The sequence below is a fragment of the Ictalurus punctatus genome, chromosome 20, assembly GCF_001660625.3.
Source record: "Ictalurus punctatus breed USDA103 chromosome 20, Coco_2.0, whole genome shotgun sequence".
Taxonomy (NCBI): Eukaryota; Metazoa; Chordata; class Actinopteri; order Siluriformes; family Ictaluridae; genus Ictalurus; species Ictalurus punctatus.
The window spans coordinates 23,202,727-23,217,789 of record NC_030435.2 but is presented as its reverse complement, the minus strand read 5'-3'; the positions used below and the strand labels follow the sequence as shown (position 1 = coordinate 23,217,789).

The 15,063-nt window shown below is 41.7% G+C and overlaps 2 protein-coding genes across 2 annotated transcripts in view; one reads left to right on the top strand and one right to left on the bottom strand.

Moving 5' to 3' along the window:
• Positions 1 to 1,850: 1,850 nt before the first annotated feature.
• On the bottom strand, positions 1,851 to 11,615 carry mtf2 (metal response element binding transcription factor 2). Its single transcript, XM_017495484.3, has 15 exons — positions 11,411 to 11,615; positions 9,580 to 9,781; positions 9,246 to 9,327; positions 7,971 to 8,063; positions 7,500 to 7,600; positions 7,217 to 7,365; positions 6,472 to 6,567; positions 6,270 to 6,338; positions 6,035 to 6,158; positions 5,872 to 5,939; positions 5,618 to 5,788; positions 5,406 to 5,508; positions 4,238 to 4,296; positions 4,051 to 4,149; positions 1,851 to 3,428 (listed from the first exon to the last, which is right to left on the bottom strand). Exons 1-15 carry the CDS (start codon positions 11,413 to 11,415, stop codon positions 3,062 to 3,064), a joined length of 1,788 nt encoding a protein of 595 aa, XP_017350973.1. The 5' UTR covers positions 11,416 to 11,615; the 3' UTR covers positions 1,851 to 3,061.
• Positions 11,616 to 14,255: 2,640 nt separating this feature from the next.
• dipk1aa (divergent protein kinase domain 1Aa) overlaps positions 14,256 to 15,063 on the top strand; it is a 12,175-nt gene continuing 11,367 nt past the window's right edge. Inside the window, exon 1 of the mRNA XM_017496131.3 lies at positions 14,256 to 14,605. Coding sequence (XP_017351620.1) covers positions 14,552 to 14,605 — 54 coding nt within the window. The 5' untranslated portion in view covers positions 14,256 to 14,551. The remainder of the gene's footprint in view (positions 14,606 to 15,063) is intronic.

Genomic DNA, 15,063 nt, shown 5'->3' with positions numbered 1-15,063 from the left:
TTAAACAAATAAATTCTATCTTTGTGACCTGTTTAATTAATCGTTCATATATTAGAGTAAAAAAAAAAGAAACGTTCTGATCAAACACGTAATATATTATGGCTACATCTAAAATATATTTACAATATCAATCTAACAACATAATTATTAAGAAAAGTTTATTCTTTAACCTAGTCCAACTGTTACACTTTCTGTAGAATTTATATTTTATTTACTAATCAAATGTCACTGTATATTCTCTCTAAAGCTCTACGTAAACTTTAATGTATTTCTAATTACTTAATTGAAAATAACTGACCTAGTTTTAGTTTTTTTTAAAAAATTGAAATAATTACAACTGAATTCATTACAATTCAACGAATTAATAAAATTCACATACAAAATATCACTACGAACAAAAATCATACTACGTCATTGGAACTAAAATAAGTGTTGTAAGGACATTTGGTGTTTCACTGGATATTTGATTATAACTCAGAAACGGACTAAAAGACACATTTTAATTTGATGAATTTATTCTTTGGCTACAGAAGCCTGCTCAAAGCCAGTAAAAAAATTAAAATAAAATAAAAAACAAAGCAAAGCTGTATGGATGTAGTACTGGTACAGCAAGTAAGAAACATTTCATACACATGTTATACTGAAATAAAAGAGGTATCAGTGTTGAGATAAAAAACAAACAAACAAAAAAAGCTTGCCTTAAACCAAAAACCTGTGCCAATACGGTCAGCGCTCAGAGATGAGTGGGTCAAGCACACTTTTTATTTAGGGCAATCACTATAGAAACAAAAATACAGTCTGAAACTGAACAAGACGTCTCAGAAATCCAGCAATTAATGCTACACGAGAAACAAAACAGGCGTGTGCTGATAATATAGCACTCCTACCCCTGCGCTACAGGATTCCTATGGATTACGCCAGGTTTATTAAAGAAAAACTCCACCCTGTACACACTGAATGTGTTTATATCGTAATATTCGTGAGGGGTTTAGTGATTCTGCTGCCAATTCGTTGATTGGTGTTGTATTTGCGTTATTTCTGCGAGAGCTAGACAGAGTAAAGTACTAAAGCGCTGCTGCATCGCTCTCACTTAACTAGAGATGTAGCTTCCAACTGCGCCGCTATCAGCACGGCATTGTGGGTAACGTAGGAAAGTAAAAATGAACCGACGGGTCCATTACGAAGCAGATCTCGGACGCCGCCTCGAGGTCACGCGTTAATTTTATACGAAGGTTAAACACGCAGGTCGTCCAGGGTGGTGTTTTACTTTAATACATCCCACGTACACAGTGATGGGAAAGCTTACGGATCGAACTGAAATCCATCTCGTTAAATGTACAGCCCCCCCCCCGAAGCAATAAATAGCACAGAGACCTTAAAAAAAAAAAAAAAAAGCCTGAGAGAACTGTAAGGGAAAAAAAATATTGCTGTTTTATTTTCCTGAAGGAGATGAATGAAACAAAAACAAAAATCACAAATCTTTTGAAAATCGTGTTGCATAGGATGAAAATGAAACGGCACAGGAAACCAAAGTCAGTACAAAAAAAAATAAATTTAAAGATCCTTGAGCTTCTAGATAGTGTGCATACTTTACGTCGAACAAAATGACACGCAACAGCAAGTCCGGGAAAGTTCACGACTCCGTATGCAACGCGAAGGGAGCTTCGTCTGACGGGTTTCAGTCTACGTGTGAAAAATCGTCAAACGTCGGGGGAAAAAATTTAAAATAAATCTCGGAAATAAACCAGAGAGAAAAAAAAAAAAACACACACACACAAAAAAAAACGGCTCTCAGTAACCAAGCCCTCAATCTAAAACCCCGCCCCTCGATCTAAAACCCCACCCCTCAATCTAAAACCCCGCCCCCATATTAATGCTGTTAATACTTTCAAACAATTCGCCTCGGAGATTTTCTGTCTAAATGTAACCTGGATAAACAATACGACGAACTAATGTGCAATCCGAGTTGCGTGAAATTTTAAGGTATATTTTAATGGAAAAAAAAAAAGAAAAGAAAAAAGTTTTGTTTTTTTAAAAAAGTGCCTTATTGAAATGAAAGCTGTTCTGAAAAATAACCAAAGACTGAAGAAAAATTATATATATAAAACAAAACAATACGTTAAACCTGCAGCAGCATACAGCATTGGATTTATTTGATTTTTTTTTTTTTTTCGGGTCCCTGCACGTCAGTAGCACGGCGTATAACCGAGACGCGTTTTTAACCTCGTGGTGAAACGTTTACATTAAACGCGTTTCGGACACGCCCTCGTCGACCTCCGCCGACGTCGGCCATCTTAAGAGACGTGAGCGCGGTCGGACGTTTCTCCCGCCTCGTGACCTTTAGCTCCTACGTTAAAATACGTTCCATGTTTACCTTGTCGACTGTTTGGAAGAACTGCGTTTTTTCGCACACGGCCTGTCGTTAATTTAAACGTGTACAGAGACGTTACGGAGAAAAACAAACGCTCGGATGGAGGGAAGGACAGAAGACCGCAGAGACCGCCGGGCGTACTTTGCCGACGTAATCTGAAAAGGGAGCTAGTACGAAGCGGACGTTATCGTATGCGAATTAAAACGACAGATTTTACAGCGATTAGTGCGTTATTTCATTTGCGTGCGACGAGTTAGGCTTTCTTTTCACCAAGTCAGACAGGCCACGCCCACAAGATACAACCTACAAGCGACGCCACCGACTTTCTCTCCTCCTAGCCTGAACGTACGGTTAGAGGTCCCTTTGAGGCGTTACAGGAGGTTAGACGAGGGCGTGTCGAAATACTGAAACACCGACTCCGGTCAGGTGTCTGATATGGGGCCCCGTGTGACATCTACAACCTACAAGGCAGTTTTGTTTTAATGTAAAAAATTAAAAAGAAGAGGCACGGTTTAATCGTTCTCGCTCTCTTTAACCTTCAACCAGAAGGACTCTAGCGTTAGTAAAGGAGCTGAAGAGTGTGAAACTGAATGGCACATTACTTTCCGCAACAAAAACGAACACAAACACTTCTTATCTCACCGTACCAAATAGCACAGTTCTGAAGTGTGTGTGCGCGAGTGTGGAGGCTCAGGAGGCAGTGACGCCCTCCCACTCCACCAGGTACTGCACTTTGCCGTCGTCGGTGACGCGGCGCGCCAGGACACGGTACTTTTCCCCGCACGCCATGCGCCCGGCCGCGCCGAAGTAGCTGCTGATGGAGCTCCTGAGGAGGCTGAGCTGAGCGCTTGAGTCCAGGCCCTGTGTGATGGAGGTGGGGGGGAAGCGGGAGAGCGGTGTGGGTGTGAGCGTGGGAGCGGGAGCAGGCGTGGGCTCGGGCTGCGGAGGAGGAGGAGGAGGAATCTCAGGGTTGGGGGGCTGCAGCGCACGTCTCGGACGTCCTCGTCCCCTTTTCACCGGGGGCTGAGGCACCGGAGCCCTGCTGGAGCTGCTCAGACTAGCGGAGGAAAGAAAAAACAGCATGTGGAGAAAAAAAAGAAACGCAAGAAATGCTGTTTTAGGAAAATAATCAGCGACGAGGAGTTAGAGTGACCGCACGTGAAGCTGCGGTTTTATTCATCTTATTCCGCCACAGAAATTCATCAGCGCGAACAACGTTAAAAAAAAACAACAGACGAGTCGTACTTTTTATCCATTTAAAGCTGCTATCTATAAATAGTCAGAAGTTCAGAATGTTACAAAACGCCGGCGCTGGAGACTCCTTCACGTAGACGTTACGGAACACGAGTCCCCGTGAACGAGCGGTTACTATAGAAACGGTAACGTATCAGGACGAGCGCGTTAACATTAACAAACCTAAAGCGCTACGGTCAGAGCTGCTGTTATAGAGAAGTAATCCACACCGTTTCTCTCCAATCAGAATCAACGATCCGTGGCTTTATCGTACCTATCTGAATCTCTCAGGAGCCGCCATCTTGGATCAAGTTCCTTTCCAGGTTCGGTCCTGGAGACTCAAACTAGGAACCTTCCAGAACTGCCTAACGAGGGCGTAACCGCCGATCGCGCCGTAGTTCGGACATTTTTGGAAGATCGTAAAGCCGAGATGAAGGGAACAGTACCTGGATACGCTGGTTGAGGTAGTTTCGCTCATAGTGGTGGCACTAACGGAGTCGGCGTCCGAGGTACTCGATGACGGCGCGGACTTTTCGGCTTTGATGCTGATCGGGAAACAAGCACGACACGACATGCGTTACAGTGACATCGAGCACGGCGTTATTTCATCTCCGAGCGAGAAATACAGACTACCTTTTACACGCCGTCACCTCCAGGGAGTTGTTCTCTGCGGTCGGGAACTTCATGTGATTCTACGGGGGGTAGGTGAAGAGAAATGTCAAAGAAACATCGTTTAATTCTTTTCAGAAGGTTTCATTTCATTTGGACCAAAAAGAAAACAAAACAGAAAAAAATATAACTGATATGACAATTACAAAGCCCTTGTTTACGTTTCTAAATAAATAAATAAATAAATAAATAAATAAAAACCACAAAAGCATTTACAAGAGAGACGCAAACCTGTTAAAATTACACACACCAAGCGCGAACAGAGCCAGAAAGAATCATTCGATTTACTCTTGCCCAGGAGGGGGCAAAAAATGAAGGGGGGGGGGGGGGGGGGGGGGGGGGGGACCCCAGCCCAAACGCACTTCATTAGTTCAAATTCCACCGTGAAAATAAATTAATTTACTGCTACGGGATCGTCGGGCGACTCGCAACGGCTCGGGAACGTCGCAGTATTTTCATTTCCTCTCTGACTAAACAACCTCGTAGCTGTAACGCGGCATTAATCAAAACAAACAAAGCAGCTGGGTGTTTGTTTGCTTTTTTGTTATTGTTAAACTTTAGGCAAGTCAGGCCACGCCTACTCCCTCCCTCCTCTCACTATTCGCTCAAATTACAATCTGCAAAACTCCACTCTGACTGGAGTGAGAAAGAGAGTGAGAGAAACAGAGAGAGAGACAGAAATAGAGAGAGAGAGAGAGAGAGAGAGAGAGAGAGAGAGAGAAAGAGAGACAGAAATAGAGAGTGAGAGAGAAAAGAAAGAGAGAGAGAAATAGAGAGTGAGAGAGAGAGAAACAGATAAAGAGTGAGACAGAAAGAGAGTGTGAGACAGAAACAGAGAAAAAGAGAGAGAAATAGAGTGAGAGAAACAGAGAAAAAGAGAGAGAGAGATGGAAACAGAGAAAAGAAATAATCCAGAGAAATAATCCAGAACGCCTTTTAAGCAAAATGAGTGCATTTGTAGAAATGGATTATTTTCCTGTCTTTAAAGTCTATAAGCTAGGACGCGGTCTAGACGGCGGGACGCGGTCTAGACGGCGGGACGCGGTCTAGACGGCGGGACGCGGTCTAGACGGAGGGACGCGGTCTAGACGGAGGGACGCGGTCTAGACGGAGGGACGCGGTCGATCCTCACCTGTGCCAGAAGCTCTTCTGATCGTCTCAGCTTGGCCAGCGTCTCCAAGGAGTGAGCGCGATGCTTCCTCTTCCCTTTCTTCACCGCTCCGTTAGTGACCGTGCTGAACGAGACAAAAACGACAGTCTCTCAGTTCTGAGCTTTACAGTGTGATCACAAACTACACGCTACGACTTGTCTCTCGCCAGGACGAAGACGGCGACGATCTTTACCCGTGTGGATGAGGAGGCTTCATGGACTTCCTTCCCTTAATCTTAATCTCATGCGAGGCTTTTTCCTGTTCCCTGTCCCACGGCGGTTCCGAGTTCTGAGGGCCCGGAGGGAAGCGGATCCGTAAACCGAACAGGTGTTTCTTCTTCTTGATCTCCTTCCCGGACATGAACCTGAAACCCAACGCCTCGTCACGCTGACCCAACACACGTCATATATACACACTATAGATGATCGGTTCTGTATACGGACTCACATGGTCGGGTTGCTATTAAGTGCTTCCAGAATTCTTTCATACCGCTCCGACCTGGGGGTGTCTGTGAGCTGGGGAGGGAACACAAGACGACGTGAAGAAGTGGTGCTGAATACAGACGTTCTATTACATCACGCGAGACGGGACGAGACGAGACGAGACGTACCTCGCCGAGCTGAAGCCTGTCCCAGTTCTCGTTAATAAAAGCCATGAGCTCGAGCTCGGAGTCAAAATACTTCTTTTTGTGAATGACACTCAGATTGTAGAGGCTGAGGTGTGCAACATCTACCCTGTAGATACACAAAGGGGGCGGGGAACGAAGCGAAAAGCGGACGGACTTGTAAAATTGATCGCTTAAAGCATATTTAGTGTGAATGTAAAACTCCTGTCCTGAAGCTCACCATCTCAGAGGCAGTCGCTTGAGGTATTCTGGTCCACTACTGCAAACTGAACAAATAAACTGATAAAACCTGCACGGGAAGGAAAAAATAAACAAAAACAAATTTAGGATTTGCTTGGGCTCAAAAAAAAAAAAAATATATATATATATATAATAATCACTAAAAACTTAACCTTTTTTAATTTTAAAAATATATTATGTACCTGTCTCCGTTGAGCATGGGCCTCTGTAAACACTGGATGCACGCTTCGTGAAACCACTGCTTACACCTGTTACACTGCAGCATTTTCAGATACCACCTGAGGAGGAGAAAACACACGGAGTGGCGACTGAAGACGTGACACACACTTACGGCTCCCCAGTTCAGTAGTCGGGGCGCTGATCAGGCCGTCGGCCATCTTGACCTCGGCCTCAATCGTAAAAATCCTTCCAGAGCACTGGAACGTTCGCTCCCTGAAAAATCCCACGATGCACCGCAAAAACCCGGGGAGCGTCGACGTAAACCGTGTTCCCTTACTGGGAAATGACGTCGAGCTTTCTGAAGCCTCTCAGCTTGAAAATAAATAAATAAGTAAATAAATACATGCATAAATGGCGGACGAACTCTCGGGCAACTTCGTCTACAGATGTAAAAAGTAGCTCGTCGTCGTCGCTCTCAAACGATTTCTTACGTTATTTGATGTTGTGTATACGGTTTGCTTTGGGTATAACTATTATTTTATTTTTTTAGTGCTGCATGATTTGAACGAAAAAAAATAAATAAACAATCCACTAGTTAGCCTTCGCTCCTGCCCACGCTTATGAATGTCTAAGCTCCTCCTCTCATCCACCGGCATCGGACGAGGACGTGATGGACGAACACGCCCTCGATGGGCGATGAGTAGTCTTTAGACTTTGTGTGTGTGTGTGTGTGTGTGTGTGTGTGTGTATGTAGTGTAGTGTACTCACTCTCCAGGACCACCGCAGTAACAGTAGCACTGCTGGAGGTTGGTTTTATGCCCCTGGTCCCACACCAGCTCCTCCAGGGAATAGGGCAGCGACTGCTTCATCTCCTGCAGCGCTTTGGCGTTCGGCCCTTTCTTCAGCGCGCCGCCTCTCTGAAACGATCATGGACATACAACATGCGGCATACGGTAGATTTTAACCGGATCGGACCGGACCGTACCATGCTTCTCGTATGGAGCTATAATAAACCTTTTGCAGCATCAGTAGCAAAAAAAAAAAGTTTCACCTTTGTTGTTGTGGCAAACACACACTCTCGGCAGAGCCATTTATCGTCCGACGCGATCACGCTGGCATCGATGACGGGCGCATGGCAGAGCTGGTGGTATCCTGTACGATAACATCAATAAAAATATATACACGCGTGTGTGTGTGTACGAAGACAAGATGTCTACTTGTTGATTAATTTTCTAAAGCGGCAGCTGTGACGGCGGTGCGGCTTCAAACCGCAGGTTTATTCTCCGTGTACACGTTATCGTTTCTATGGTAACGGCTCTTTCGCTGAAGTATTCTGATTCATTGAAGGAGTCTCCAGTGTCGGAGAAAAAAAAAGCTGTAACTTTAAGTGTGACGTGTCGGCGTAAGCGGAACAAAACACTTCAGGAAAATAAATCGCCGCTCCGTTTCGACCACCGTAACGGGTCGACACTTTTTGGTACCGAAAGTACCGGACCAAACACGACCCTGTGTGCACCCGTACCTTGTCCGCACTTGTCACAGATGACTATTTCGTTGGGCGGTTCTGAGCTTTCATTCTGGCATATGGTGCAGAGCATCTCCCCTCCACTGTCCCCTGGAACACACAACCATCATCATCATCTCTCCATAATGTGCCTCAGTGAGTGAGTGAGTGTGTGTGTGTGTGTGTGTGGAGGATAACATGCTGCTGGTTTTCCATGCATATCAGTGCTTCAGCTACGACTCGCAACTCTATTTTAATATTAAGCCAACTCCGTACTATACAAATTTCAAAAAGATAATGGTTCATCATCGGCGTAATGTTTTATATCTTATATCTTACATCTGGGGGGGGGGGGGGGGGGGGGGGATTCTTTGGACGTCTTAAAGAAGAATTCTTTGGATGTGAGATCTTAATGAACGCGTAACCTGACGCACAAAGGTCTAAACGTTATATATAAAATATAAACATTCCCGGTATGATCGCTAATATAACAAATATCAAATATCTAGAATAGGGCGATATTGACAAAAAAATAATAATAATCATGCCGTGATATTTCAGGACATTTCTACGATACGCACTGCGTATCACGACATATAATTAAACTAACAAAGCGTAAAATAAACCAAAAAAAAACACAAAAAACATGTTAAACGGAGTTCGCCGATACTTTTCTTTGACGTCCACAAATACAAAGATGATTACGTTGGGTTTTTTTTTAAAAAACAATTACGTCAGATCTACGTCATCCGTTCAGTACCGTTCAATCTGTAATTATTAAAAACATAAAAAAATACATCACTGTACCGATGATATCGCAGAAAAGTGTACCGCGTAATCATTCATCACGATATCGGTATTATATGGATTATATCGTCCAAGACCTACGAACGTCGCTAATAGTTTTAGGACGAACGATCAGTCCCTCCAGGATTTAATGATTTCGCGATTGCAGAAATAAACGCAAAATCGATTTTGGGAGGAGCTTGCAATTTTGTGAAATTATCGCGGATCTTCCGCGGGTGCGGTCCGAGACACGACACGTGTTCAGCCAGAGCGCTTTTCGATTCGAGAGTGCAGCTAAAAGGTCTCGTTTACCAACGAACACCACTGCGAAAGAGCGCGCAAAACAATCGCGCACGATTGCGATTTCGCCGATTCCGCAGTTGTGTAGAAAATTGTAGGCGGAGCTGTAAAGTGCAAATGTCTCAGGCTAGTAAACGGCATGTTTTCGAATCAATACGATATTTAACCGGTGCGTCTCTAAGGTTTAGTCCCAAAAGACACGCTCACCTGTCTGAATGTCCTTCCAAAGAACCCAAGATTTCGACTGATCTTCAAAAACCACGAAACAGCAATGCTTTTGTTTGTTTATCTGCAGGAAGAACACATCACACGGCTCGGTCGTGAATTTATTAAGATTATCGGCACATTATTAACCGCTGGAGAACATCTGTAGTGTAGTAATAAAACACTGCGTTAGGCTTTTATAGGAACATAATCCACGACCAAGTGTCGTGATGACCTTGGTTATTTTAAGCGTTTTTTATTCCTCTTATACAACAGGAAACGATTACAGCGCCGTCATTGTTGGGGTTTTAAGAACACTTTAACCTCTGAGAGTTACCTTGGTGATCGTCCCCAGATAAAACAGGCCATCGGACCAGCGAGCTAAAACATCCTGGCCCTCCTCGAACTTGCTTGCGAGTTTCTCCGTGTCGCCCTGCCCATCTCTGAGCGAGAGTTTGGACAAGGACACGGGAGACTCGTCTTGACGATGGGACGGAGACTTGCGATGGGAGCTCGGACTGTTTGCGACCGTTGAGTCTCTGTAGAGGAAAAAAAAAAAAAAAGAGACGAAGAGAAGAACTATAAATCACAAAGTATTAATTAACCATGTAGTAAAACACTCCGCGTCACGGGGACGTGGAAAGAAGCGGAATTACATTATTATTATTATTATTATTATTATTATCTCACGATACGTGAAATCTTCGATTATAACAGTGGAAATAGTTTTAGCTCACGTTTGCAAAAAAAACATACAGGAACGAACGCATTTTTAACATCCAGCTATTGTAATCTGCTTAAAAACAGAAAAACAAAAGCATTGAAGACCTCATGAGTGTTTTTAAAGAACTTATTCAACCGTTAAGGTCGAAATCGATGTATATGGTAAAATACTGTATGCATGTTTGTTTGTTTGTTTTTTTAAAAAAACATCCAGCAACTTTGGTTGAAAAAGAAAAAACTGAAATATTATAAATAAAAGCACTTATGTGAACATTTTTTTTTCAAAAAACGATGCAAGTACAACCGACTGTACAACCATTTTATTTAAGGAAATAAACAAATAAATAAATTGTTGCATCATGTAAATATGTGGTTTATAATATTTACATACGTGTTTTTTTCCCCGGCTAACTTAACTTAACTCGATACAAGATATCACCCGACAACTGTATGAACGTTTTTTTTTTTATTATTATTATTATAAATTGAAATTAATAAATTGTTACATTATCATGTCGTTCATAACATTTTATACGTGTCGGCTATTTCTTTTTTGGAATTTCAGACACCGGGACAGGCGTTTCTTGTTCCCTAGGTTTGTCCTGTTAAGATTGAAACAATATCCAGCTCTGAACATCTACTCATGGTTTGAGCCTCAATGTTTCCTCCCGTAAAGACTGCATTCGTCGTTAAAAAAGGATAAACCAACATGAAGACCAGAGAGCTGTCTACGGGAGACGAGCAAGCCATTCTGAAGCAGAGAAAAGAGGGAAAACCGGTCAGACGCATCGTGTAAAACATCGGGCGATAGCCAATACAGCGATTTCTGGATCGTCCTGAAAATTTTGATTGAAACACTAGGAAATAAAAGCTGACATCCGGAACTCTTGCCTCATATACATATATACACACACACATCTTTCGATCTCAAACCCAAATGAACTAGCCGTGCCGTTACAATAGTTTCAGAGCAGACCGTATCACCACCTTTATTGTCAAAATGGATTGGTGTGAACCGTTACGGAGAATATAATAATTCATACGTGGTGTTTTTTTTTTTTTTTTAAGTTAGTGCACATACTAGAGAATAATACACAGTGTGACTGTACACTTTTACAAAAATAAGCTGAGAGAGAGAAAGGAGAATAATAAACCACTGACAATGAGGTTCATTGTTTAAGAAGACAGTTAAAGGATATATTTAATACAGAATACATTTAATGTGTAGCTGTAAGTTATTGTTTATGAGGTAAAGAATTAAAAAGCCTGCATTTATTTTAATCAATGTGTCAATATTAGAAGTGTAGTAATGTGAGTAGTGTACAGTGACATTTCCGGTATAAAGTATTTTTTATTTTCAAATAAGGAAATACCACCTCTCTCTCAAACAAACACACACACACACACACACACACACACACTCCCCCATTCAAATCCACTGTTACCTCATTCGGCCACTTCCAGCGCTTAAAATGATGCATATACAGGAAAAACCATTAAACCGACAGGGTTTATCGGCTTATTCGCGCCCGCCGGGTTTCTCTGAACAACTCGCTGCTCCTTGCAGATTTTCAAAATACACCAAACGAGTATTTTTCTCTCTTCAGCCTCGCCATTTTGGTTTCCCGCTGAGACACAATGCATTGTGGGAAAGCACGAACCGTCCGCGGTGCTCTTCTGAATAAATTTTTTTTCACCACCCGTTTTCGGATTACAAAAAAAAAAACAGAAGGAGGAAAGAAACACCCCCCACTCTTGCACCGCCTCTTGCTTAAATTCACACTCTGCGATTGGTCAGTGTTCGACGCTCGTGAAGCAGTTCTTCTCCGCGATTGGTCAGTCTGGGGGAGAAAAAAAAATGCTCGCGCAAGAATTTAAAAAAAAAGAAAGAAAAAAAAAAAGAAAGAAAGAGGTCGGCTCTTCCGTTTAGCTCTTAGCAACCGCCTCAAGCGAAGAACACGAACAGTTTTGAGCGTAGCGGTGCCGGGGGGGAGACTTAAAGGTGCAGTGGTGAATTACTTTTAATTTCACACTTGTACAAATACTGTGGAAAATTATGTAGACTTTTTTTAAGCAATACAGTTTACGCTATTGTCTCAGAACTAGTGGCTGGAAAATAAACAAGTTTGGAATTTCCGGTCCGGAAGGTTTGTTTGTATTTGGATTGGCCTCTTGTCAGTCATTTTATAGACACGCCCCCAACACCCCTTCACATCCTCATAAATCATTATGAGGAGAAGTTGCATGTTTATAGAGCTGTGACTGGACTTTCAAGCAGCTGAATGTCCGAGTTCGCTTCAAAGTTATGTCATGACAGTCCTCGCTAATGTTAACTCTAGTTGAACCACTATAAATTTTGAGGGCGGAGCTTTGTGGACATGGGTGGAAATAAATAAATAAATAAATAAAAATTCGGACTCCACACATAATGTACAAGATCCACACATATTCGGACTCAACTGTTAAGAGACCTCAGTCAATGCTCCATCCATCCATCCATCTATACCGCGTATCCTACAGGGTCACAGGGAACCTGGAGCCTTTCCTAGGGAGCATGGATGGGGAACACCCTGGACGGAGTGCCAATCCATCGCAGGGCACCTCCGTCAATACTTTGTAGACTTTATTTTGAGATTAAAGCAGATATTTTTATTCATAATGACATTTTAAGGCTGTATTTACTTACTCAAATCTCATTCATTATACAGTGGATAACTTTACCTGCACATTTTAGACTTAAAGCTAGCTTAAATGACCCTGATGCTTATAATGAAGATCGTTCCAACACACTTAGCACTGCTTAACTCTGTAGTATATGATTATAGAAGATTAATGAGTTATATTTTCACGATCCCTTGTCACTCAGAAGAGGATGGGTTCGCTTTTGAGTCTGCTTCCTCTCAAGGTCTGTTCCTCATGTCGTCTCAGGGAGGTTTTTCCTTGCCACCATCGCCTCTGGCTTGCTCGTTAGGGATAAAACTAAGTCTATATTTAAATCCGGATATCTGTAAAACTGCTTCGTGACAATGTCCTGTGTTAAAAGTGCTATAGAAACTGAAATTGAACTGACATAGAGATTGAAATATTGACACCTATCATCAACAATCTCGGACCTAACAGTTAGCTAGATTCAACAACTATTCATATAATATGCATATTAATATGTAAAATGTATAGGTTATAAATATGAACATGAACTAGATAGTTAAGAATGTAAAAAATAAAAATAAAAAATCAGTTAAGAATGAATCATGGCTGAGTAATTGTCCTATTTTCTTGTTACAAAGAAATTTGTGTTTTGCAAAGTTTAATTTGTGTTGTTGTTTTTAATAAATAGATTTATGTCAATGTTTGTAAAGACATTAATTAAGAGGTTACGACTGAGGTTTTGACTGCAGGATTGGATTCCCACTATTTATTTATAACTGTATTTAAAAAAAAAAAAAGAAAGAAAAAGAAAAAGGGACAAGTCTAAAGATTACACATTTAAAACTTTAGTCTTGAATCGGTTGGGTAACTTTAATCTAATCCTCTGTGTGGACTAAAACACTACAGAACATGCTGTTATTGGAAATGAATCAACTTTGGGTTGGTAACATTAACTCTCCTTCGTCACATTACTCTGTCCTTGAGTATTTCCCTATACCAGCATGACACTGGGTGTTTTGGGGTTTTTTGGTTGTTGATGTTGTTTTTAATTTTCTTCCCCCTCATGATTATGGTATAGTGATCGGTTCTGTCTGCAACAGAATTGTAAATTATTGCGGGGGGGGGGCTTCATTCTTTTAAAAAAAACTGAGGAATTTCTACATTTGGTTTTCATTGCTATTTTTTGACAGGAACATGAAACATGAAACATGAAACATGACATGCAAATGTGAGGGGATTTTCTGGTAGTGTGGAAAACAGGTGAATTTTTAAAAGACAAAATCTCTTTCAAACTTCAGTCTTGAGTCGACATTACTCTGCTTCATTGTGTGTCTTTTTATACTCTTGCTATGAAAAGTTCACTTTTCACCAGAGCTTGTCCGCTGCCGCCTGCAAGCGCAGAATGTCGTAAAATACCGCTGTTAAATACAACAGTACAGATATCTTTATCTTTTCCACACAAAAAACGCGTTTTTGTTCTGATATATTAATATAACACGACCACAACGTTTTTATTTATCTTTATATTCTTGCTAGTTATTATTCTTGCTATGAATTGTTTTGTTGTTGTTTTTTTTAACCGGAGCTTGTTTGCTGCCGGCTTCAAGCTCGAGATGTCGTAAAATCCCTTCGCAACCTCCCAACCCGGAAGTAGGGGGTAAACCCTGTGCACTTGAATGCAGCATATGGTGATCATGAAGCCTGGGGGACTTTCGTAAGAGCTGAACGTGATCCAGGTCGCTGCTGAGGCTTTAAGACACGACGTGCAAACCAAAAACAGAGATTTATTCCAAAGTAGAAATGGTTCGGTTGAGGATATTAGCGAGATTAACACTGTGATGACGCGGTGCAGTGAGCAGAGAAGTGTGATCCCTGCAGCTGCGATGCTCTTCTTGTTTTGCAGGTTGATTACATGGTTGAAATGAACGGTTCCTGCTATGGCGAGAGGTCTGTTTGCACGGGCCTGGATCACCAAGTCTTACCTCTTTCACGTGGGTGTTCTCTTTTCTCTTTCATTCATTTTAAGCATGGATGCATGCGTATGGATGGATGTGAGTATTGCGTTTATCATTCTTGTAGTCAGTTTGACTTGTGCACAAATATATATGTTTACTGCTGATTATGCTGTTTTCAAATGAATATAGACTAGAGATACCAAATTACACGACCTCCCTAAAGTACTACATGGCATTTCATGCTTTATTTTGTTTCATGATGAAGTTCATGATCTTGCAGGAAAAATCTTGAAAAGGTCCGACATTGTTTTGACAAGTAAATGACACGAAATGCAGCCTGGGTAAAAAAAAAAAAACAACAACAACAAAAAAAGTTTCATTAAGTCTAAGCATAAACTTTTAAAACTCTTAAGAGTTTATAATACCATCATTTTGACTTTGATTTTGAGATCAGGTTTATTATCACAATTGCTAATACAAAAAGAATAAATTTT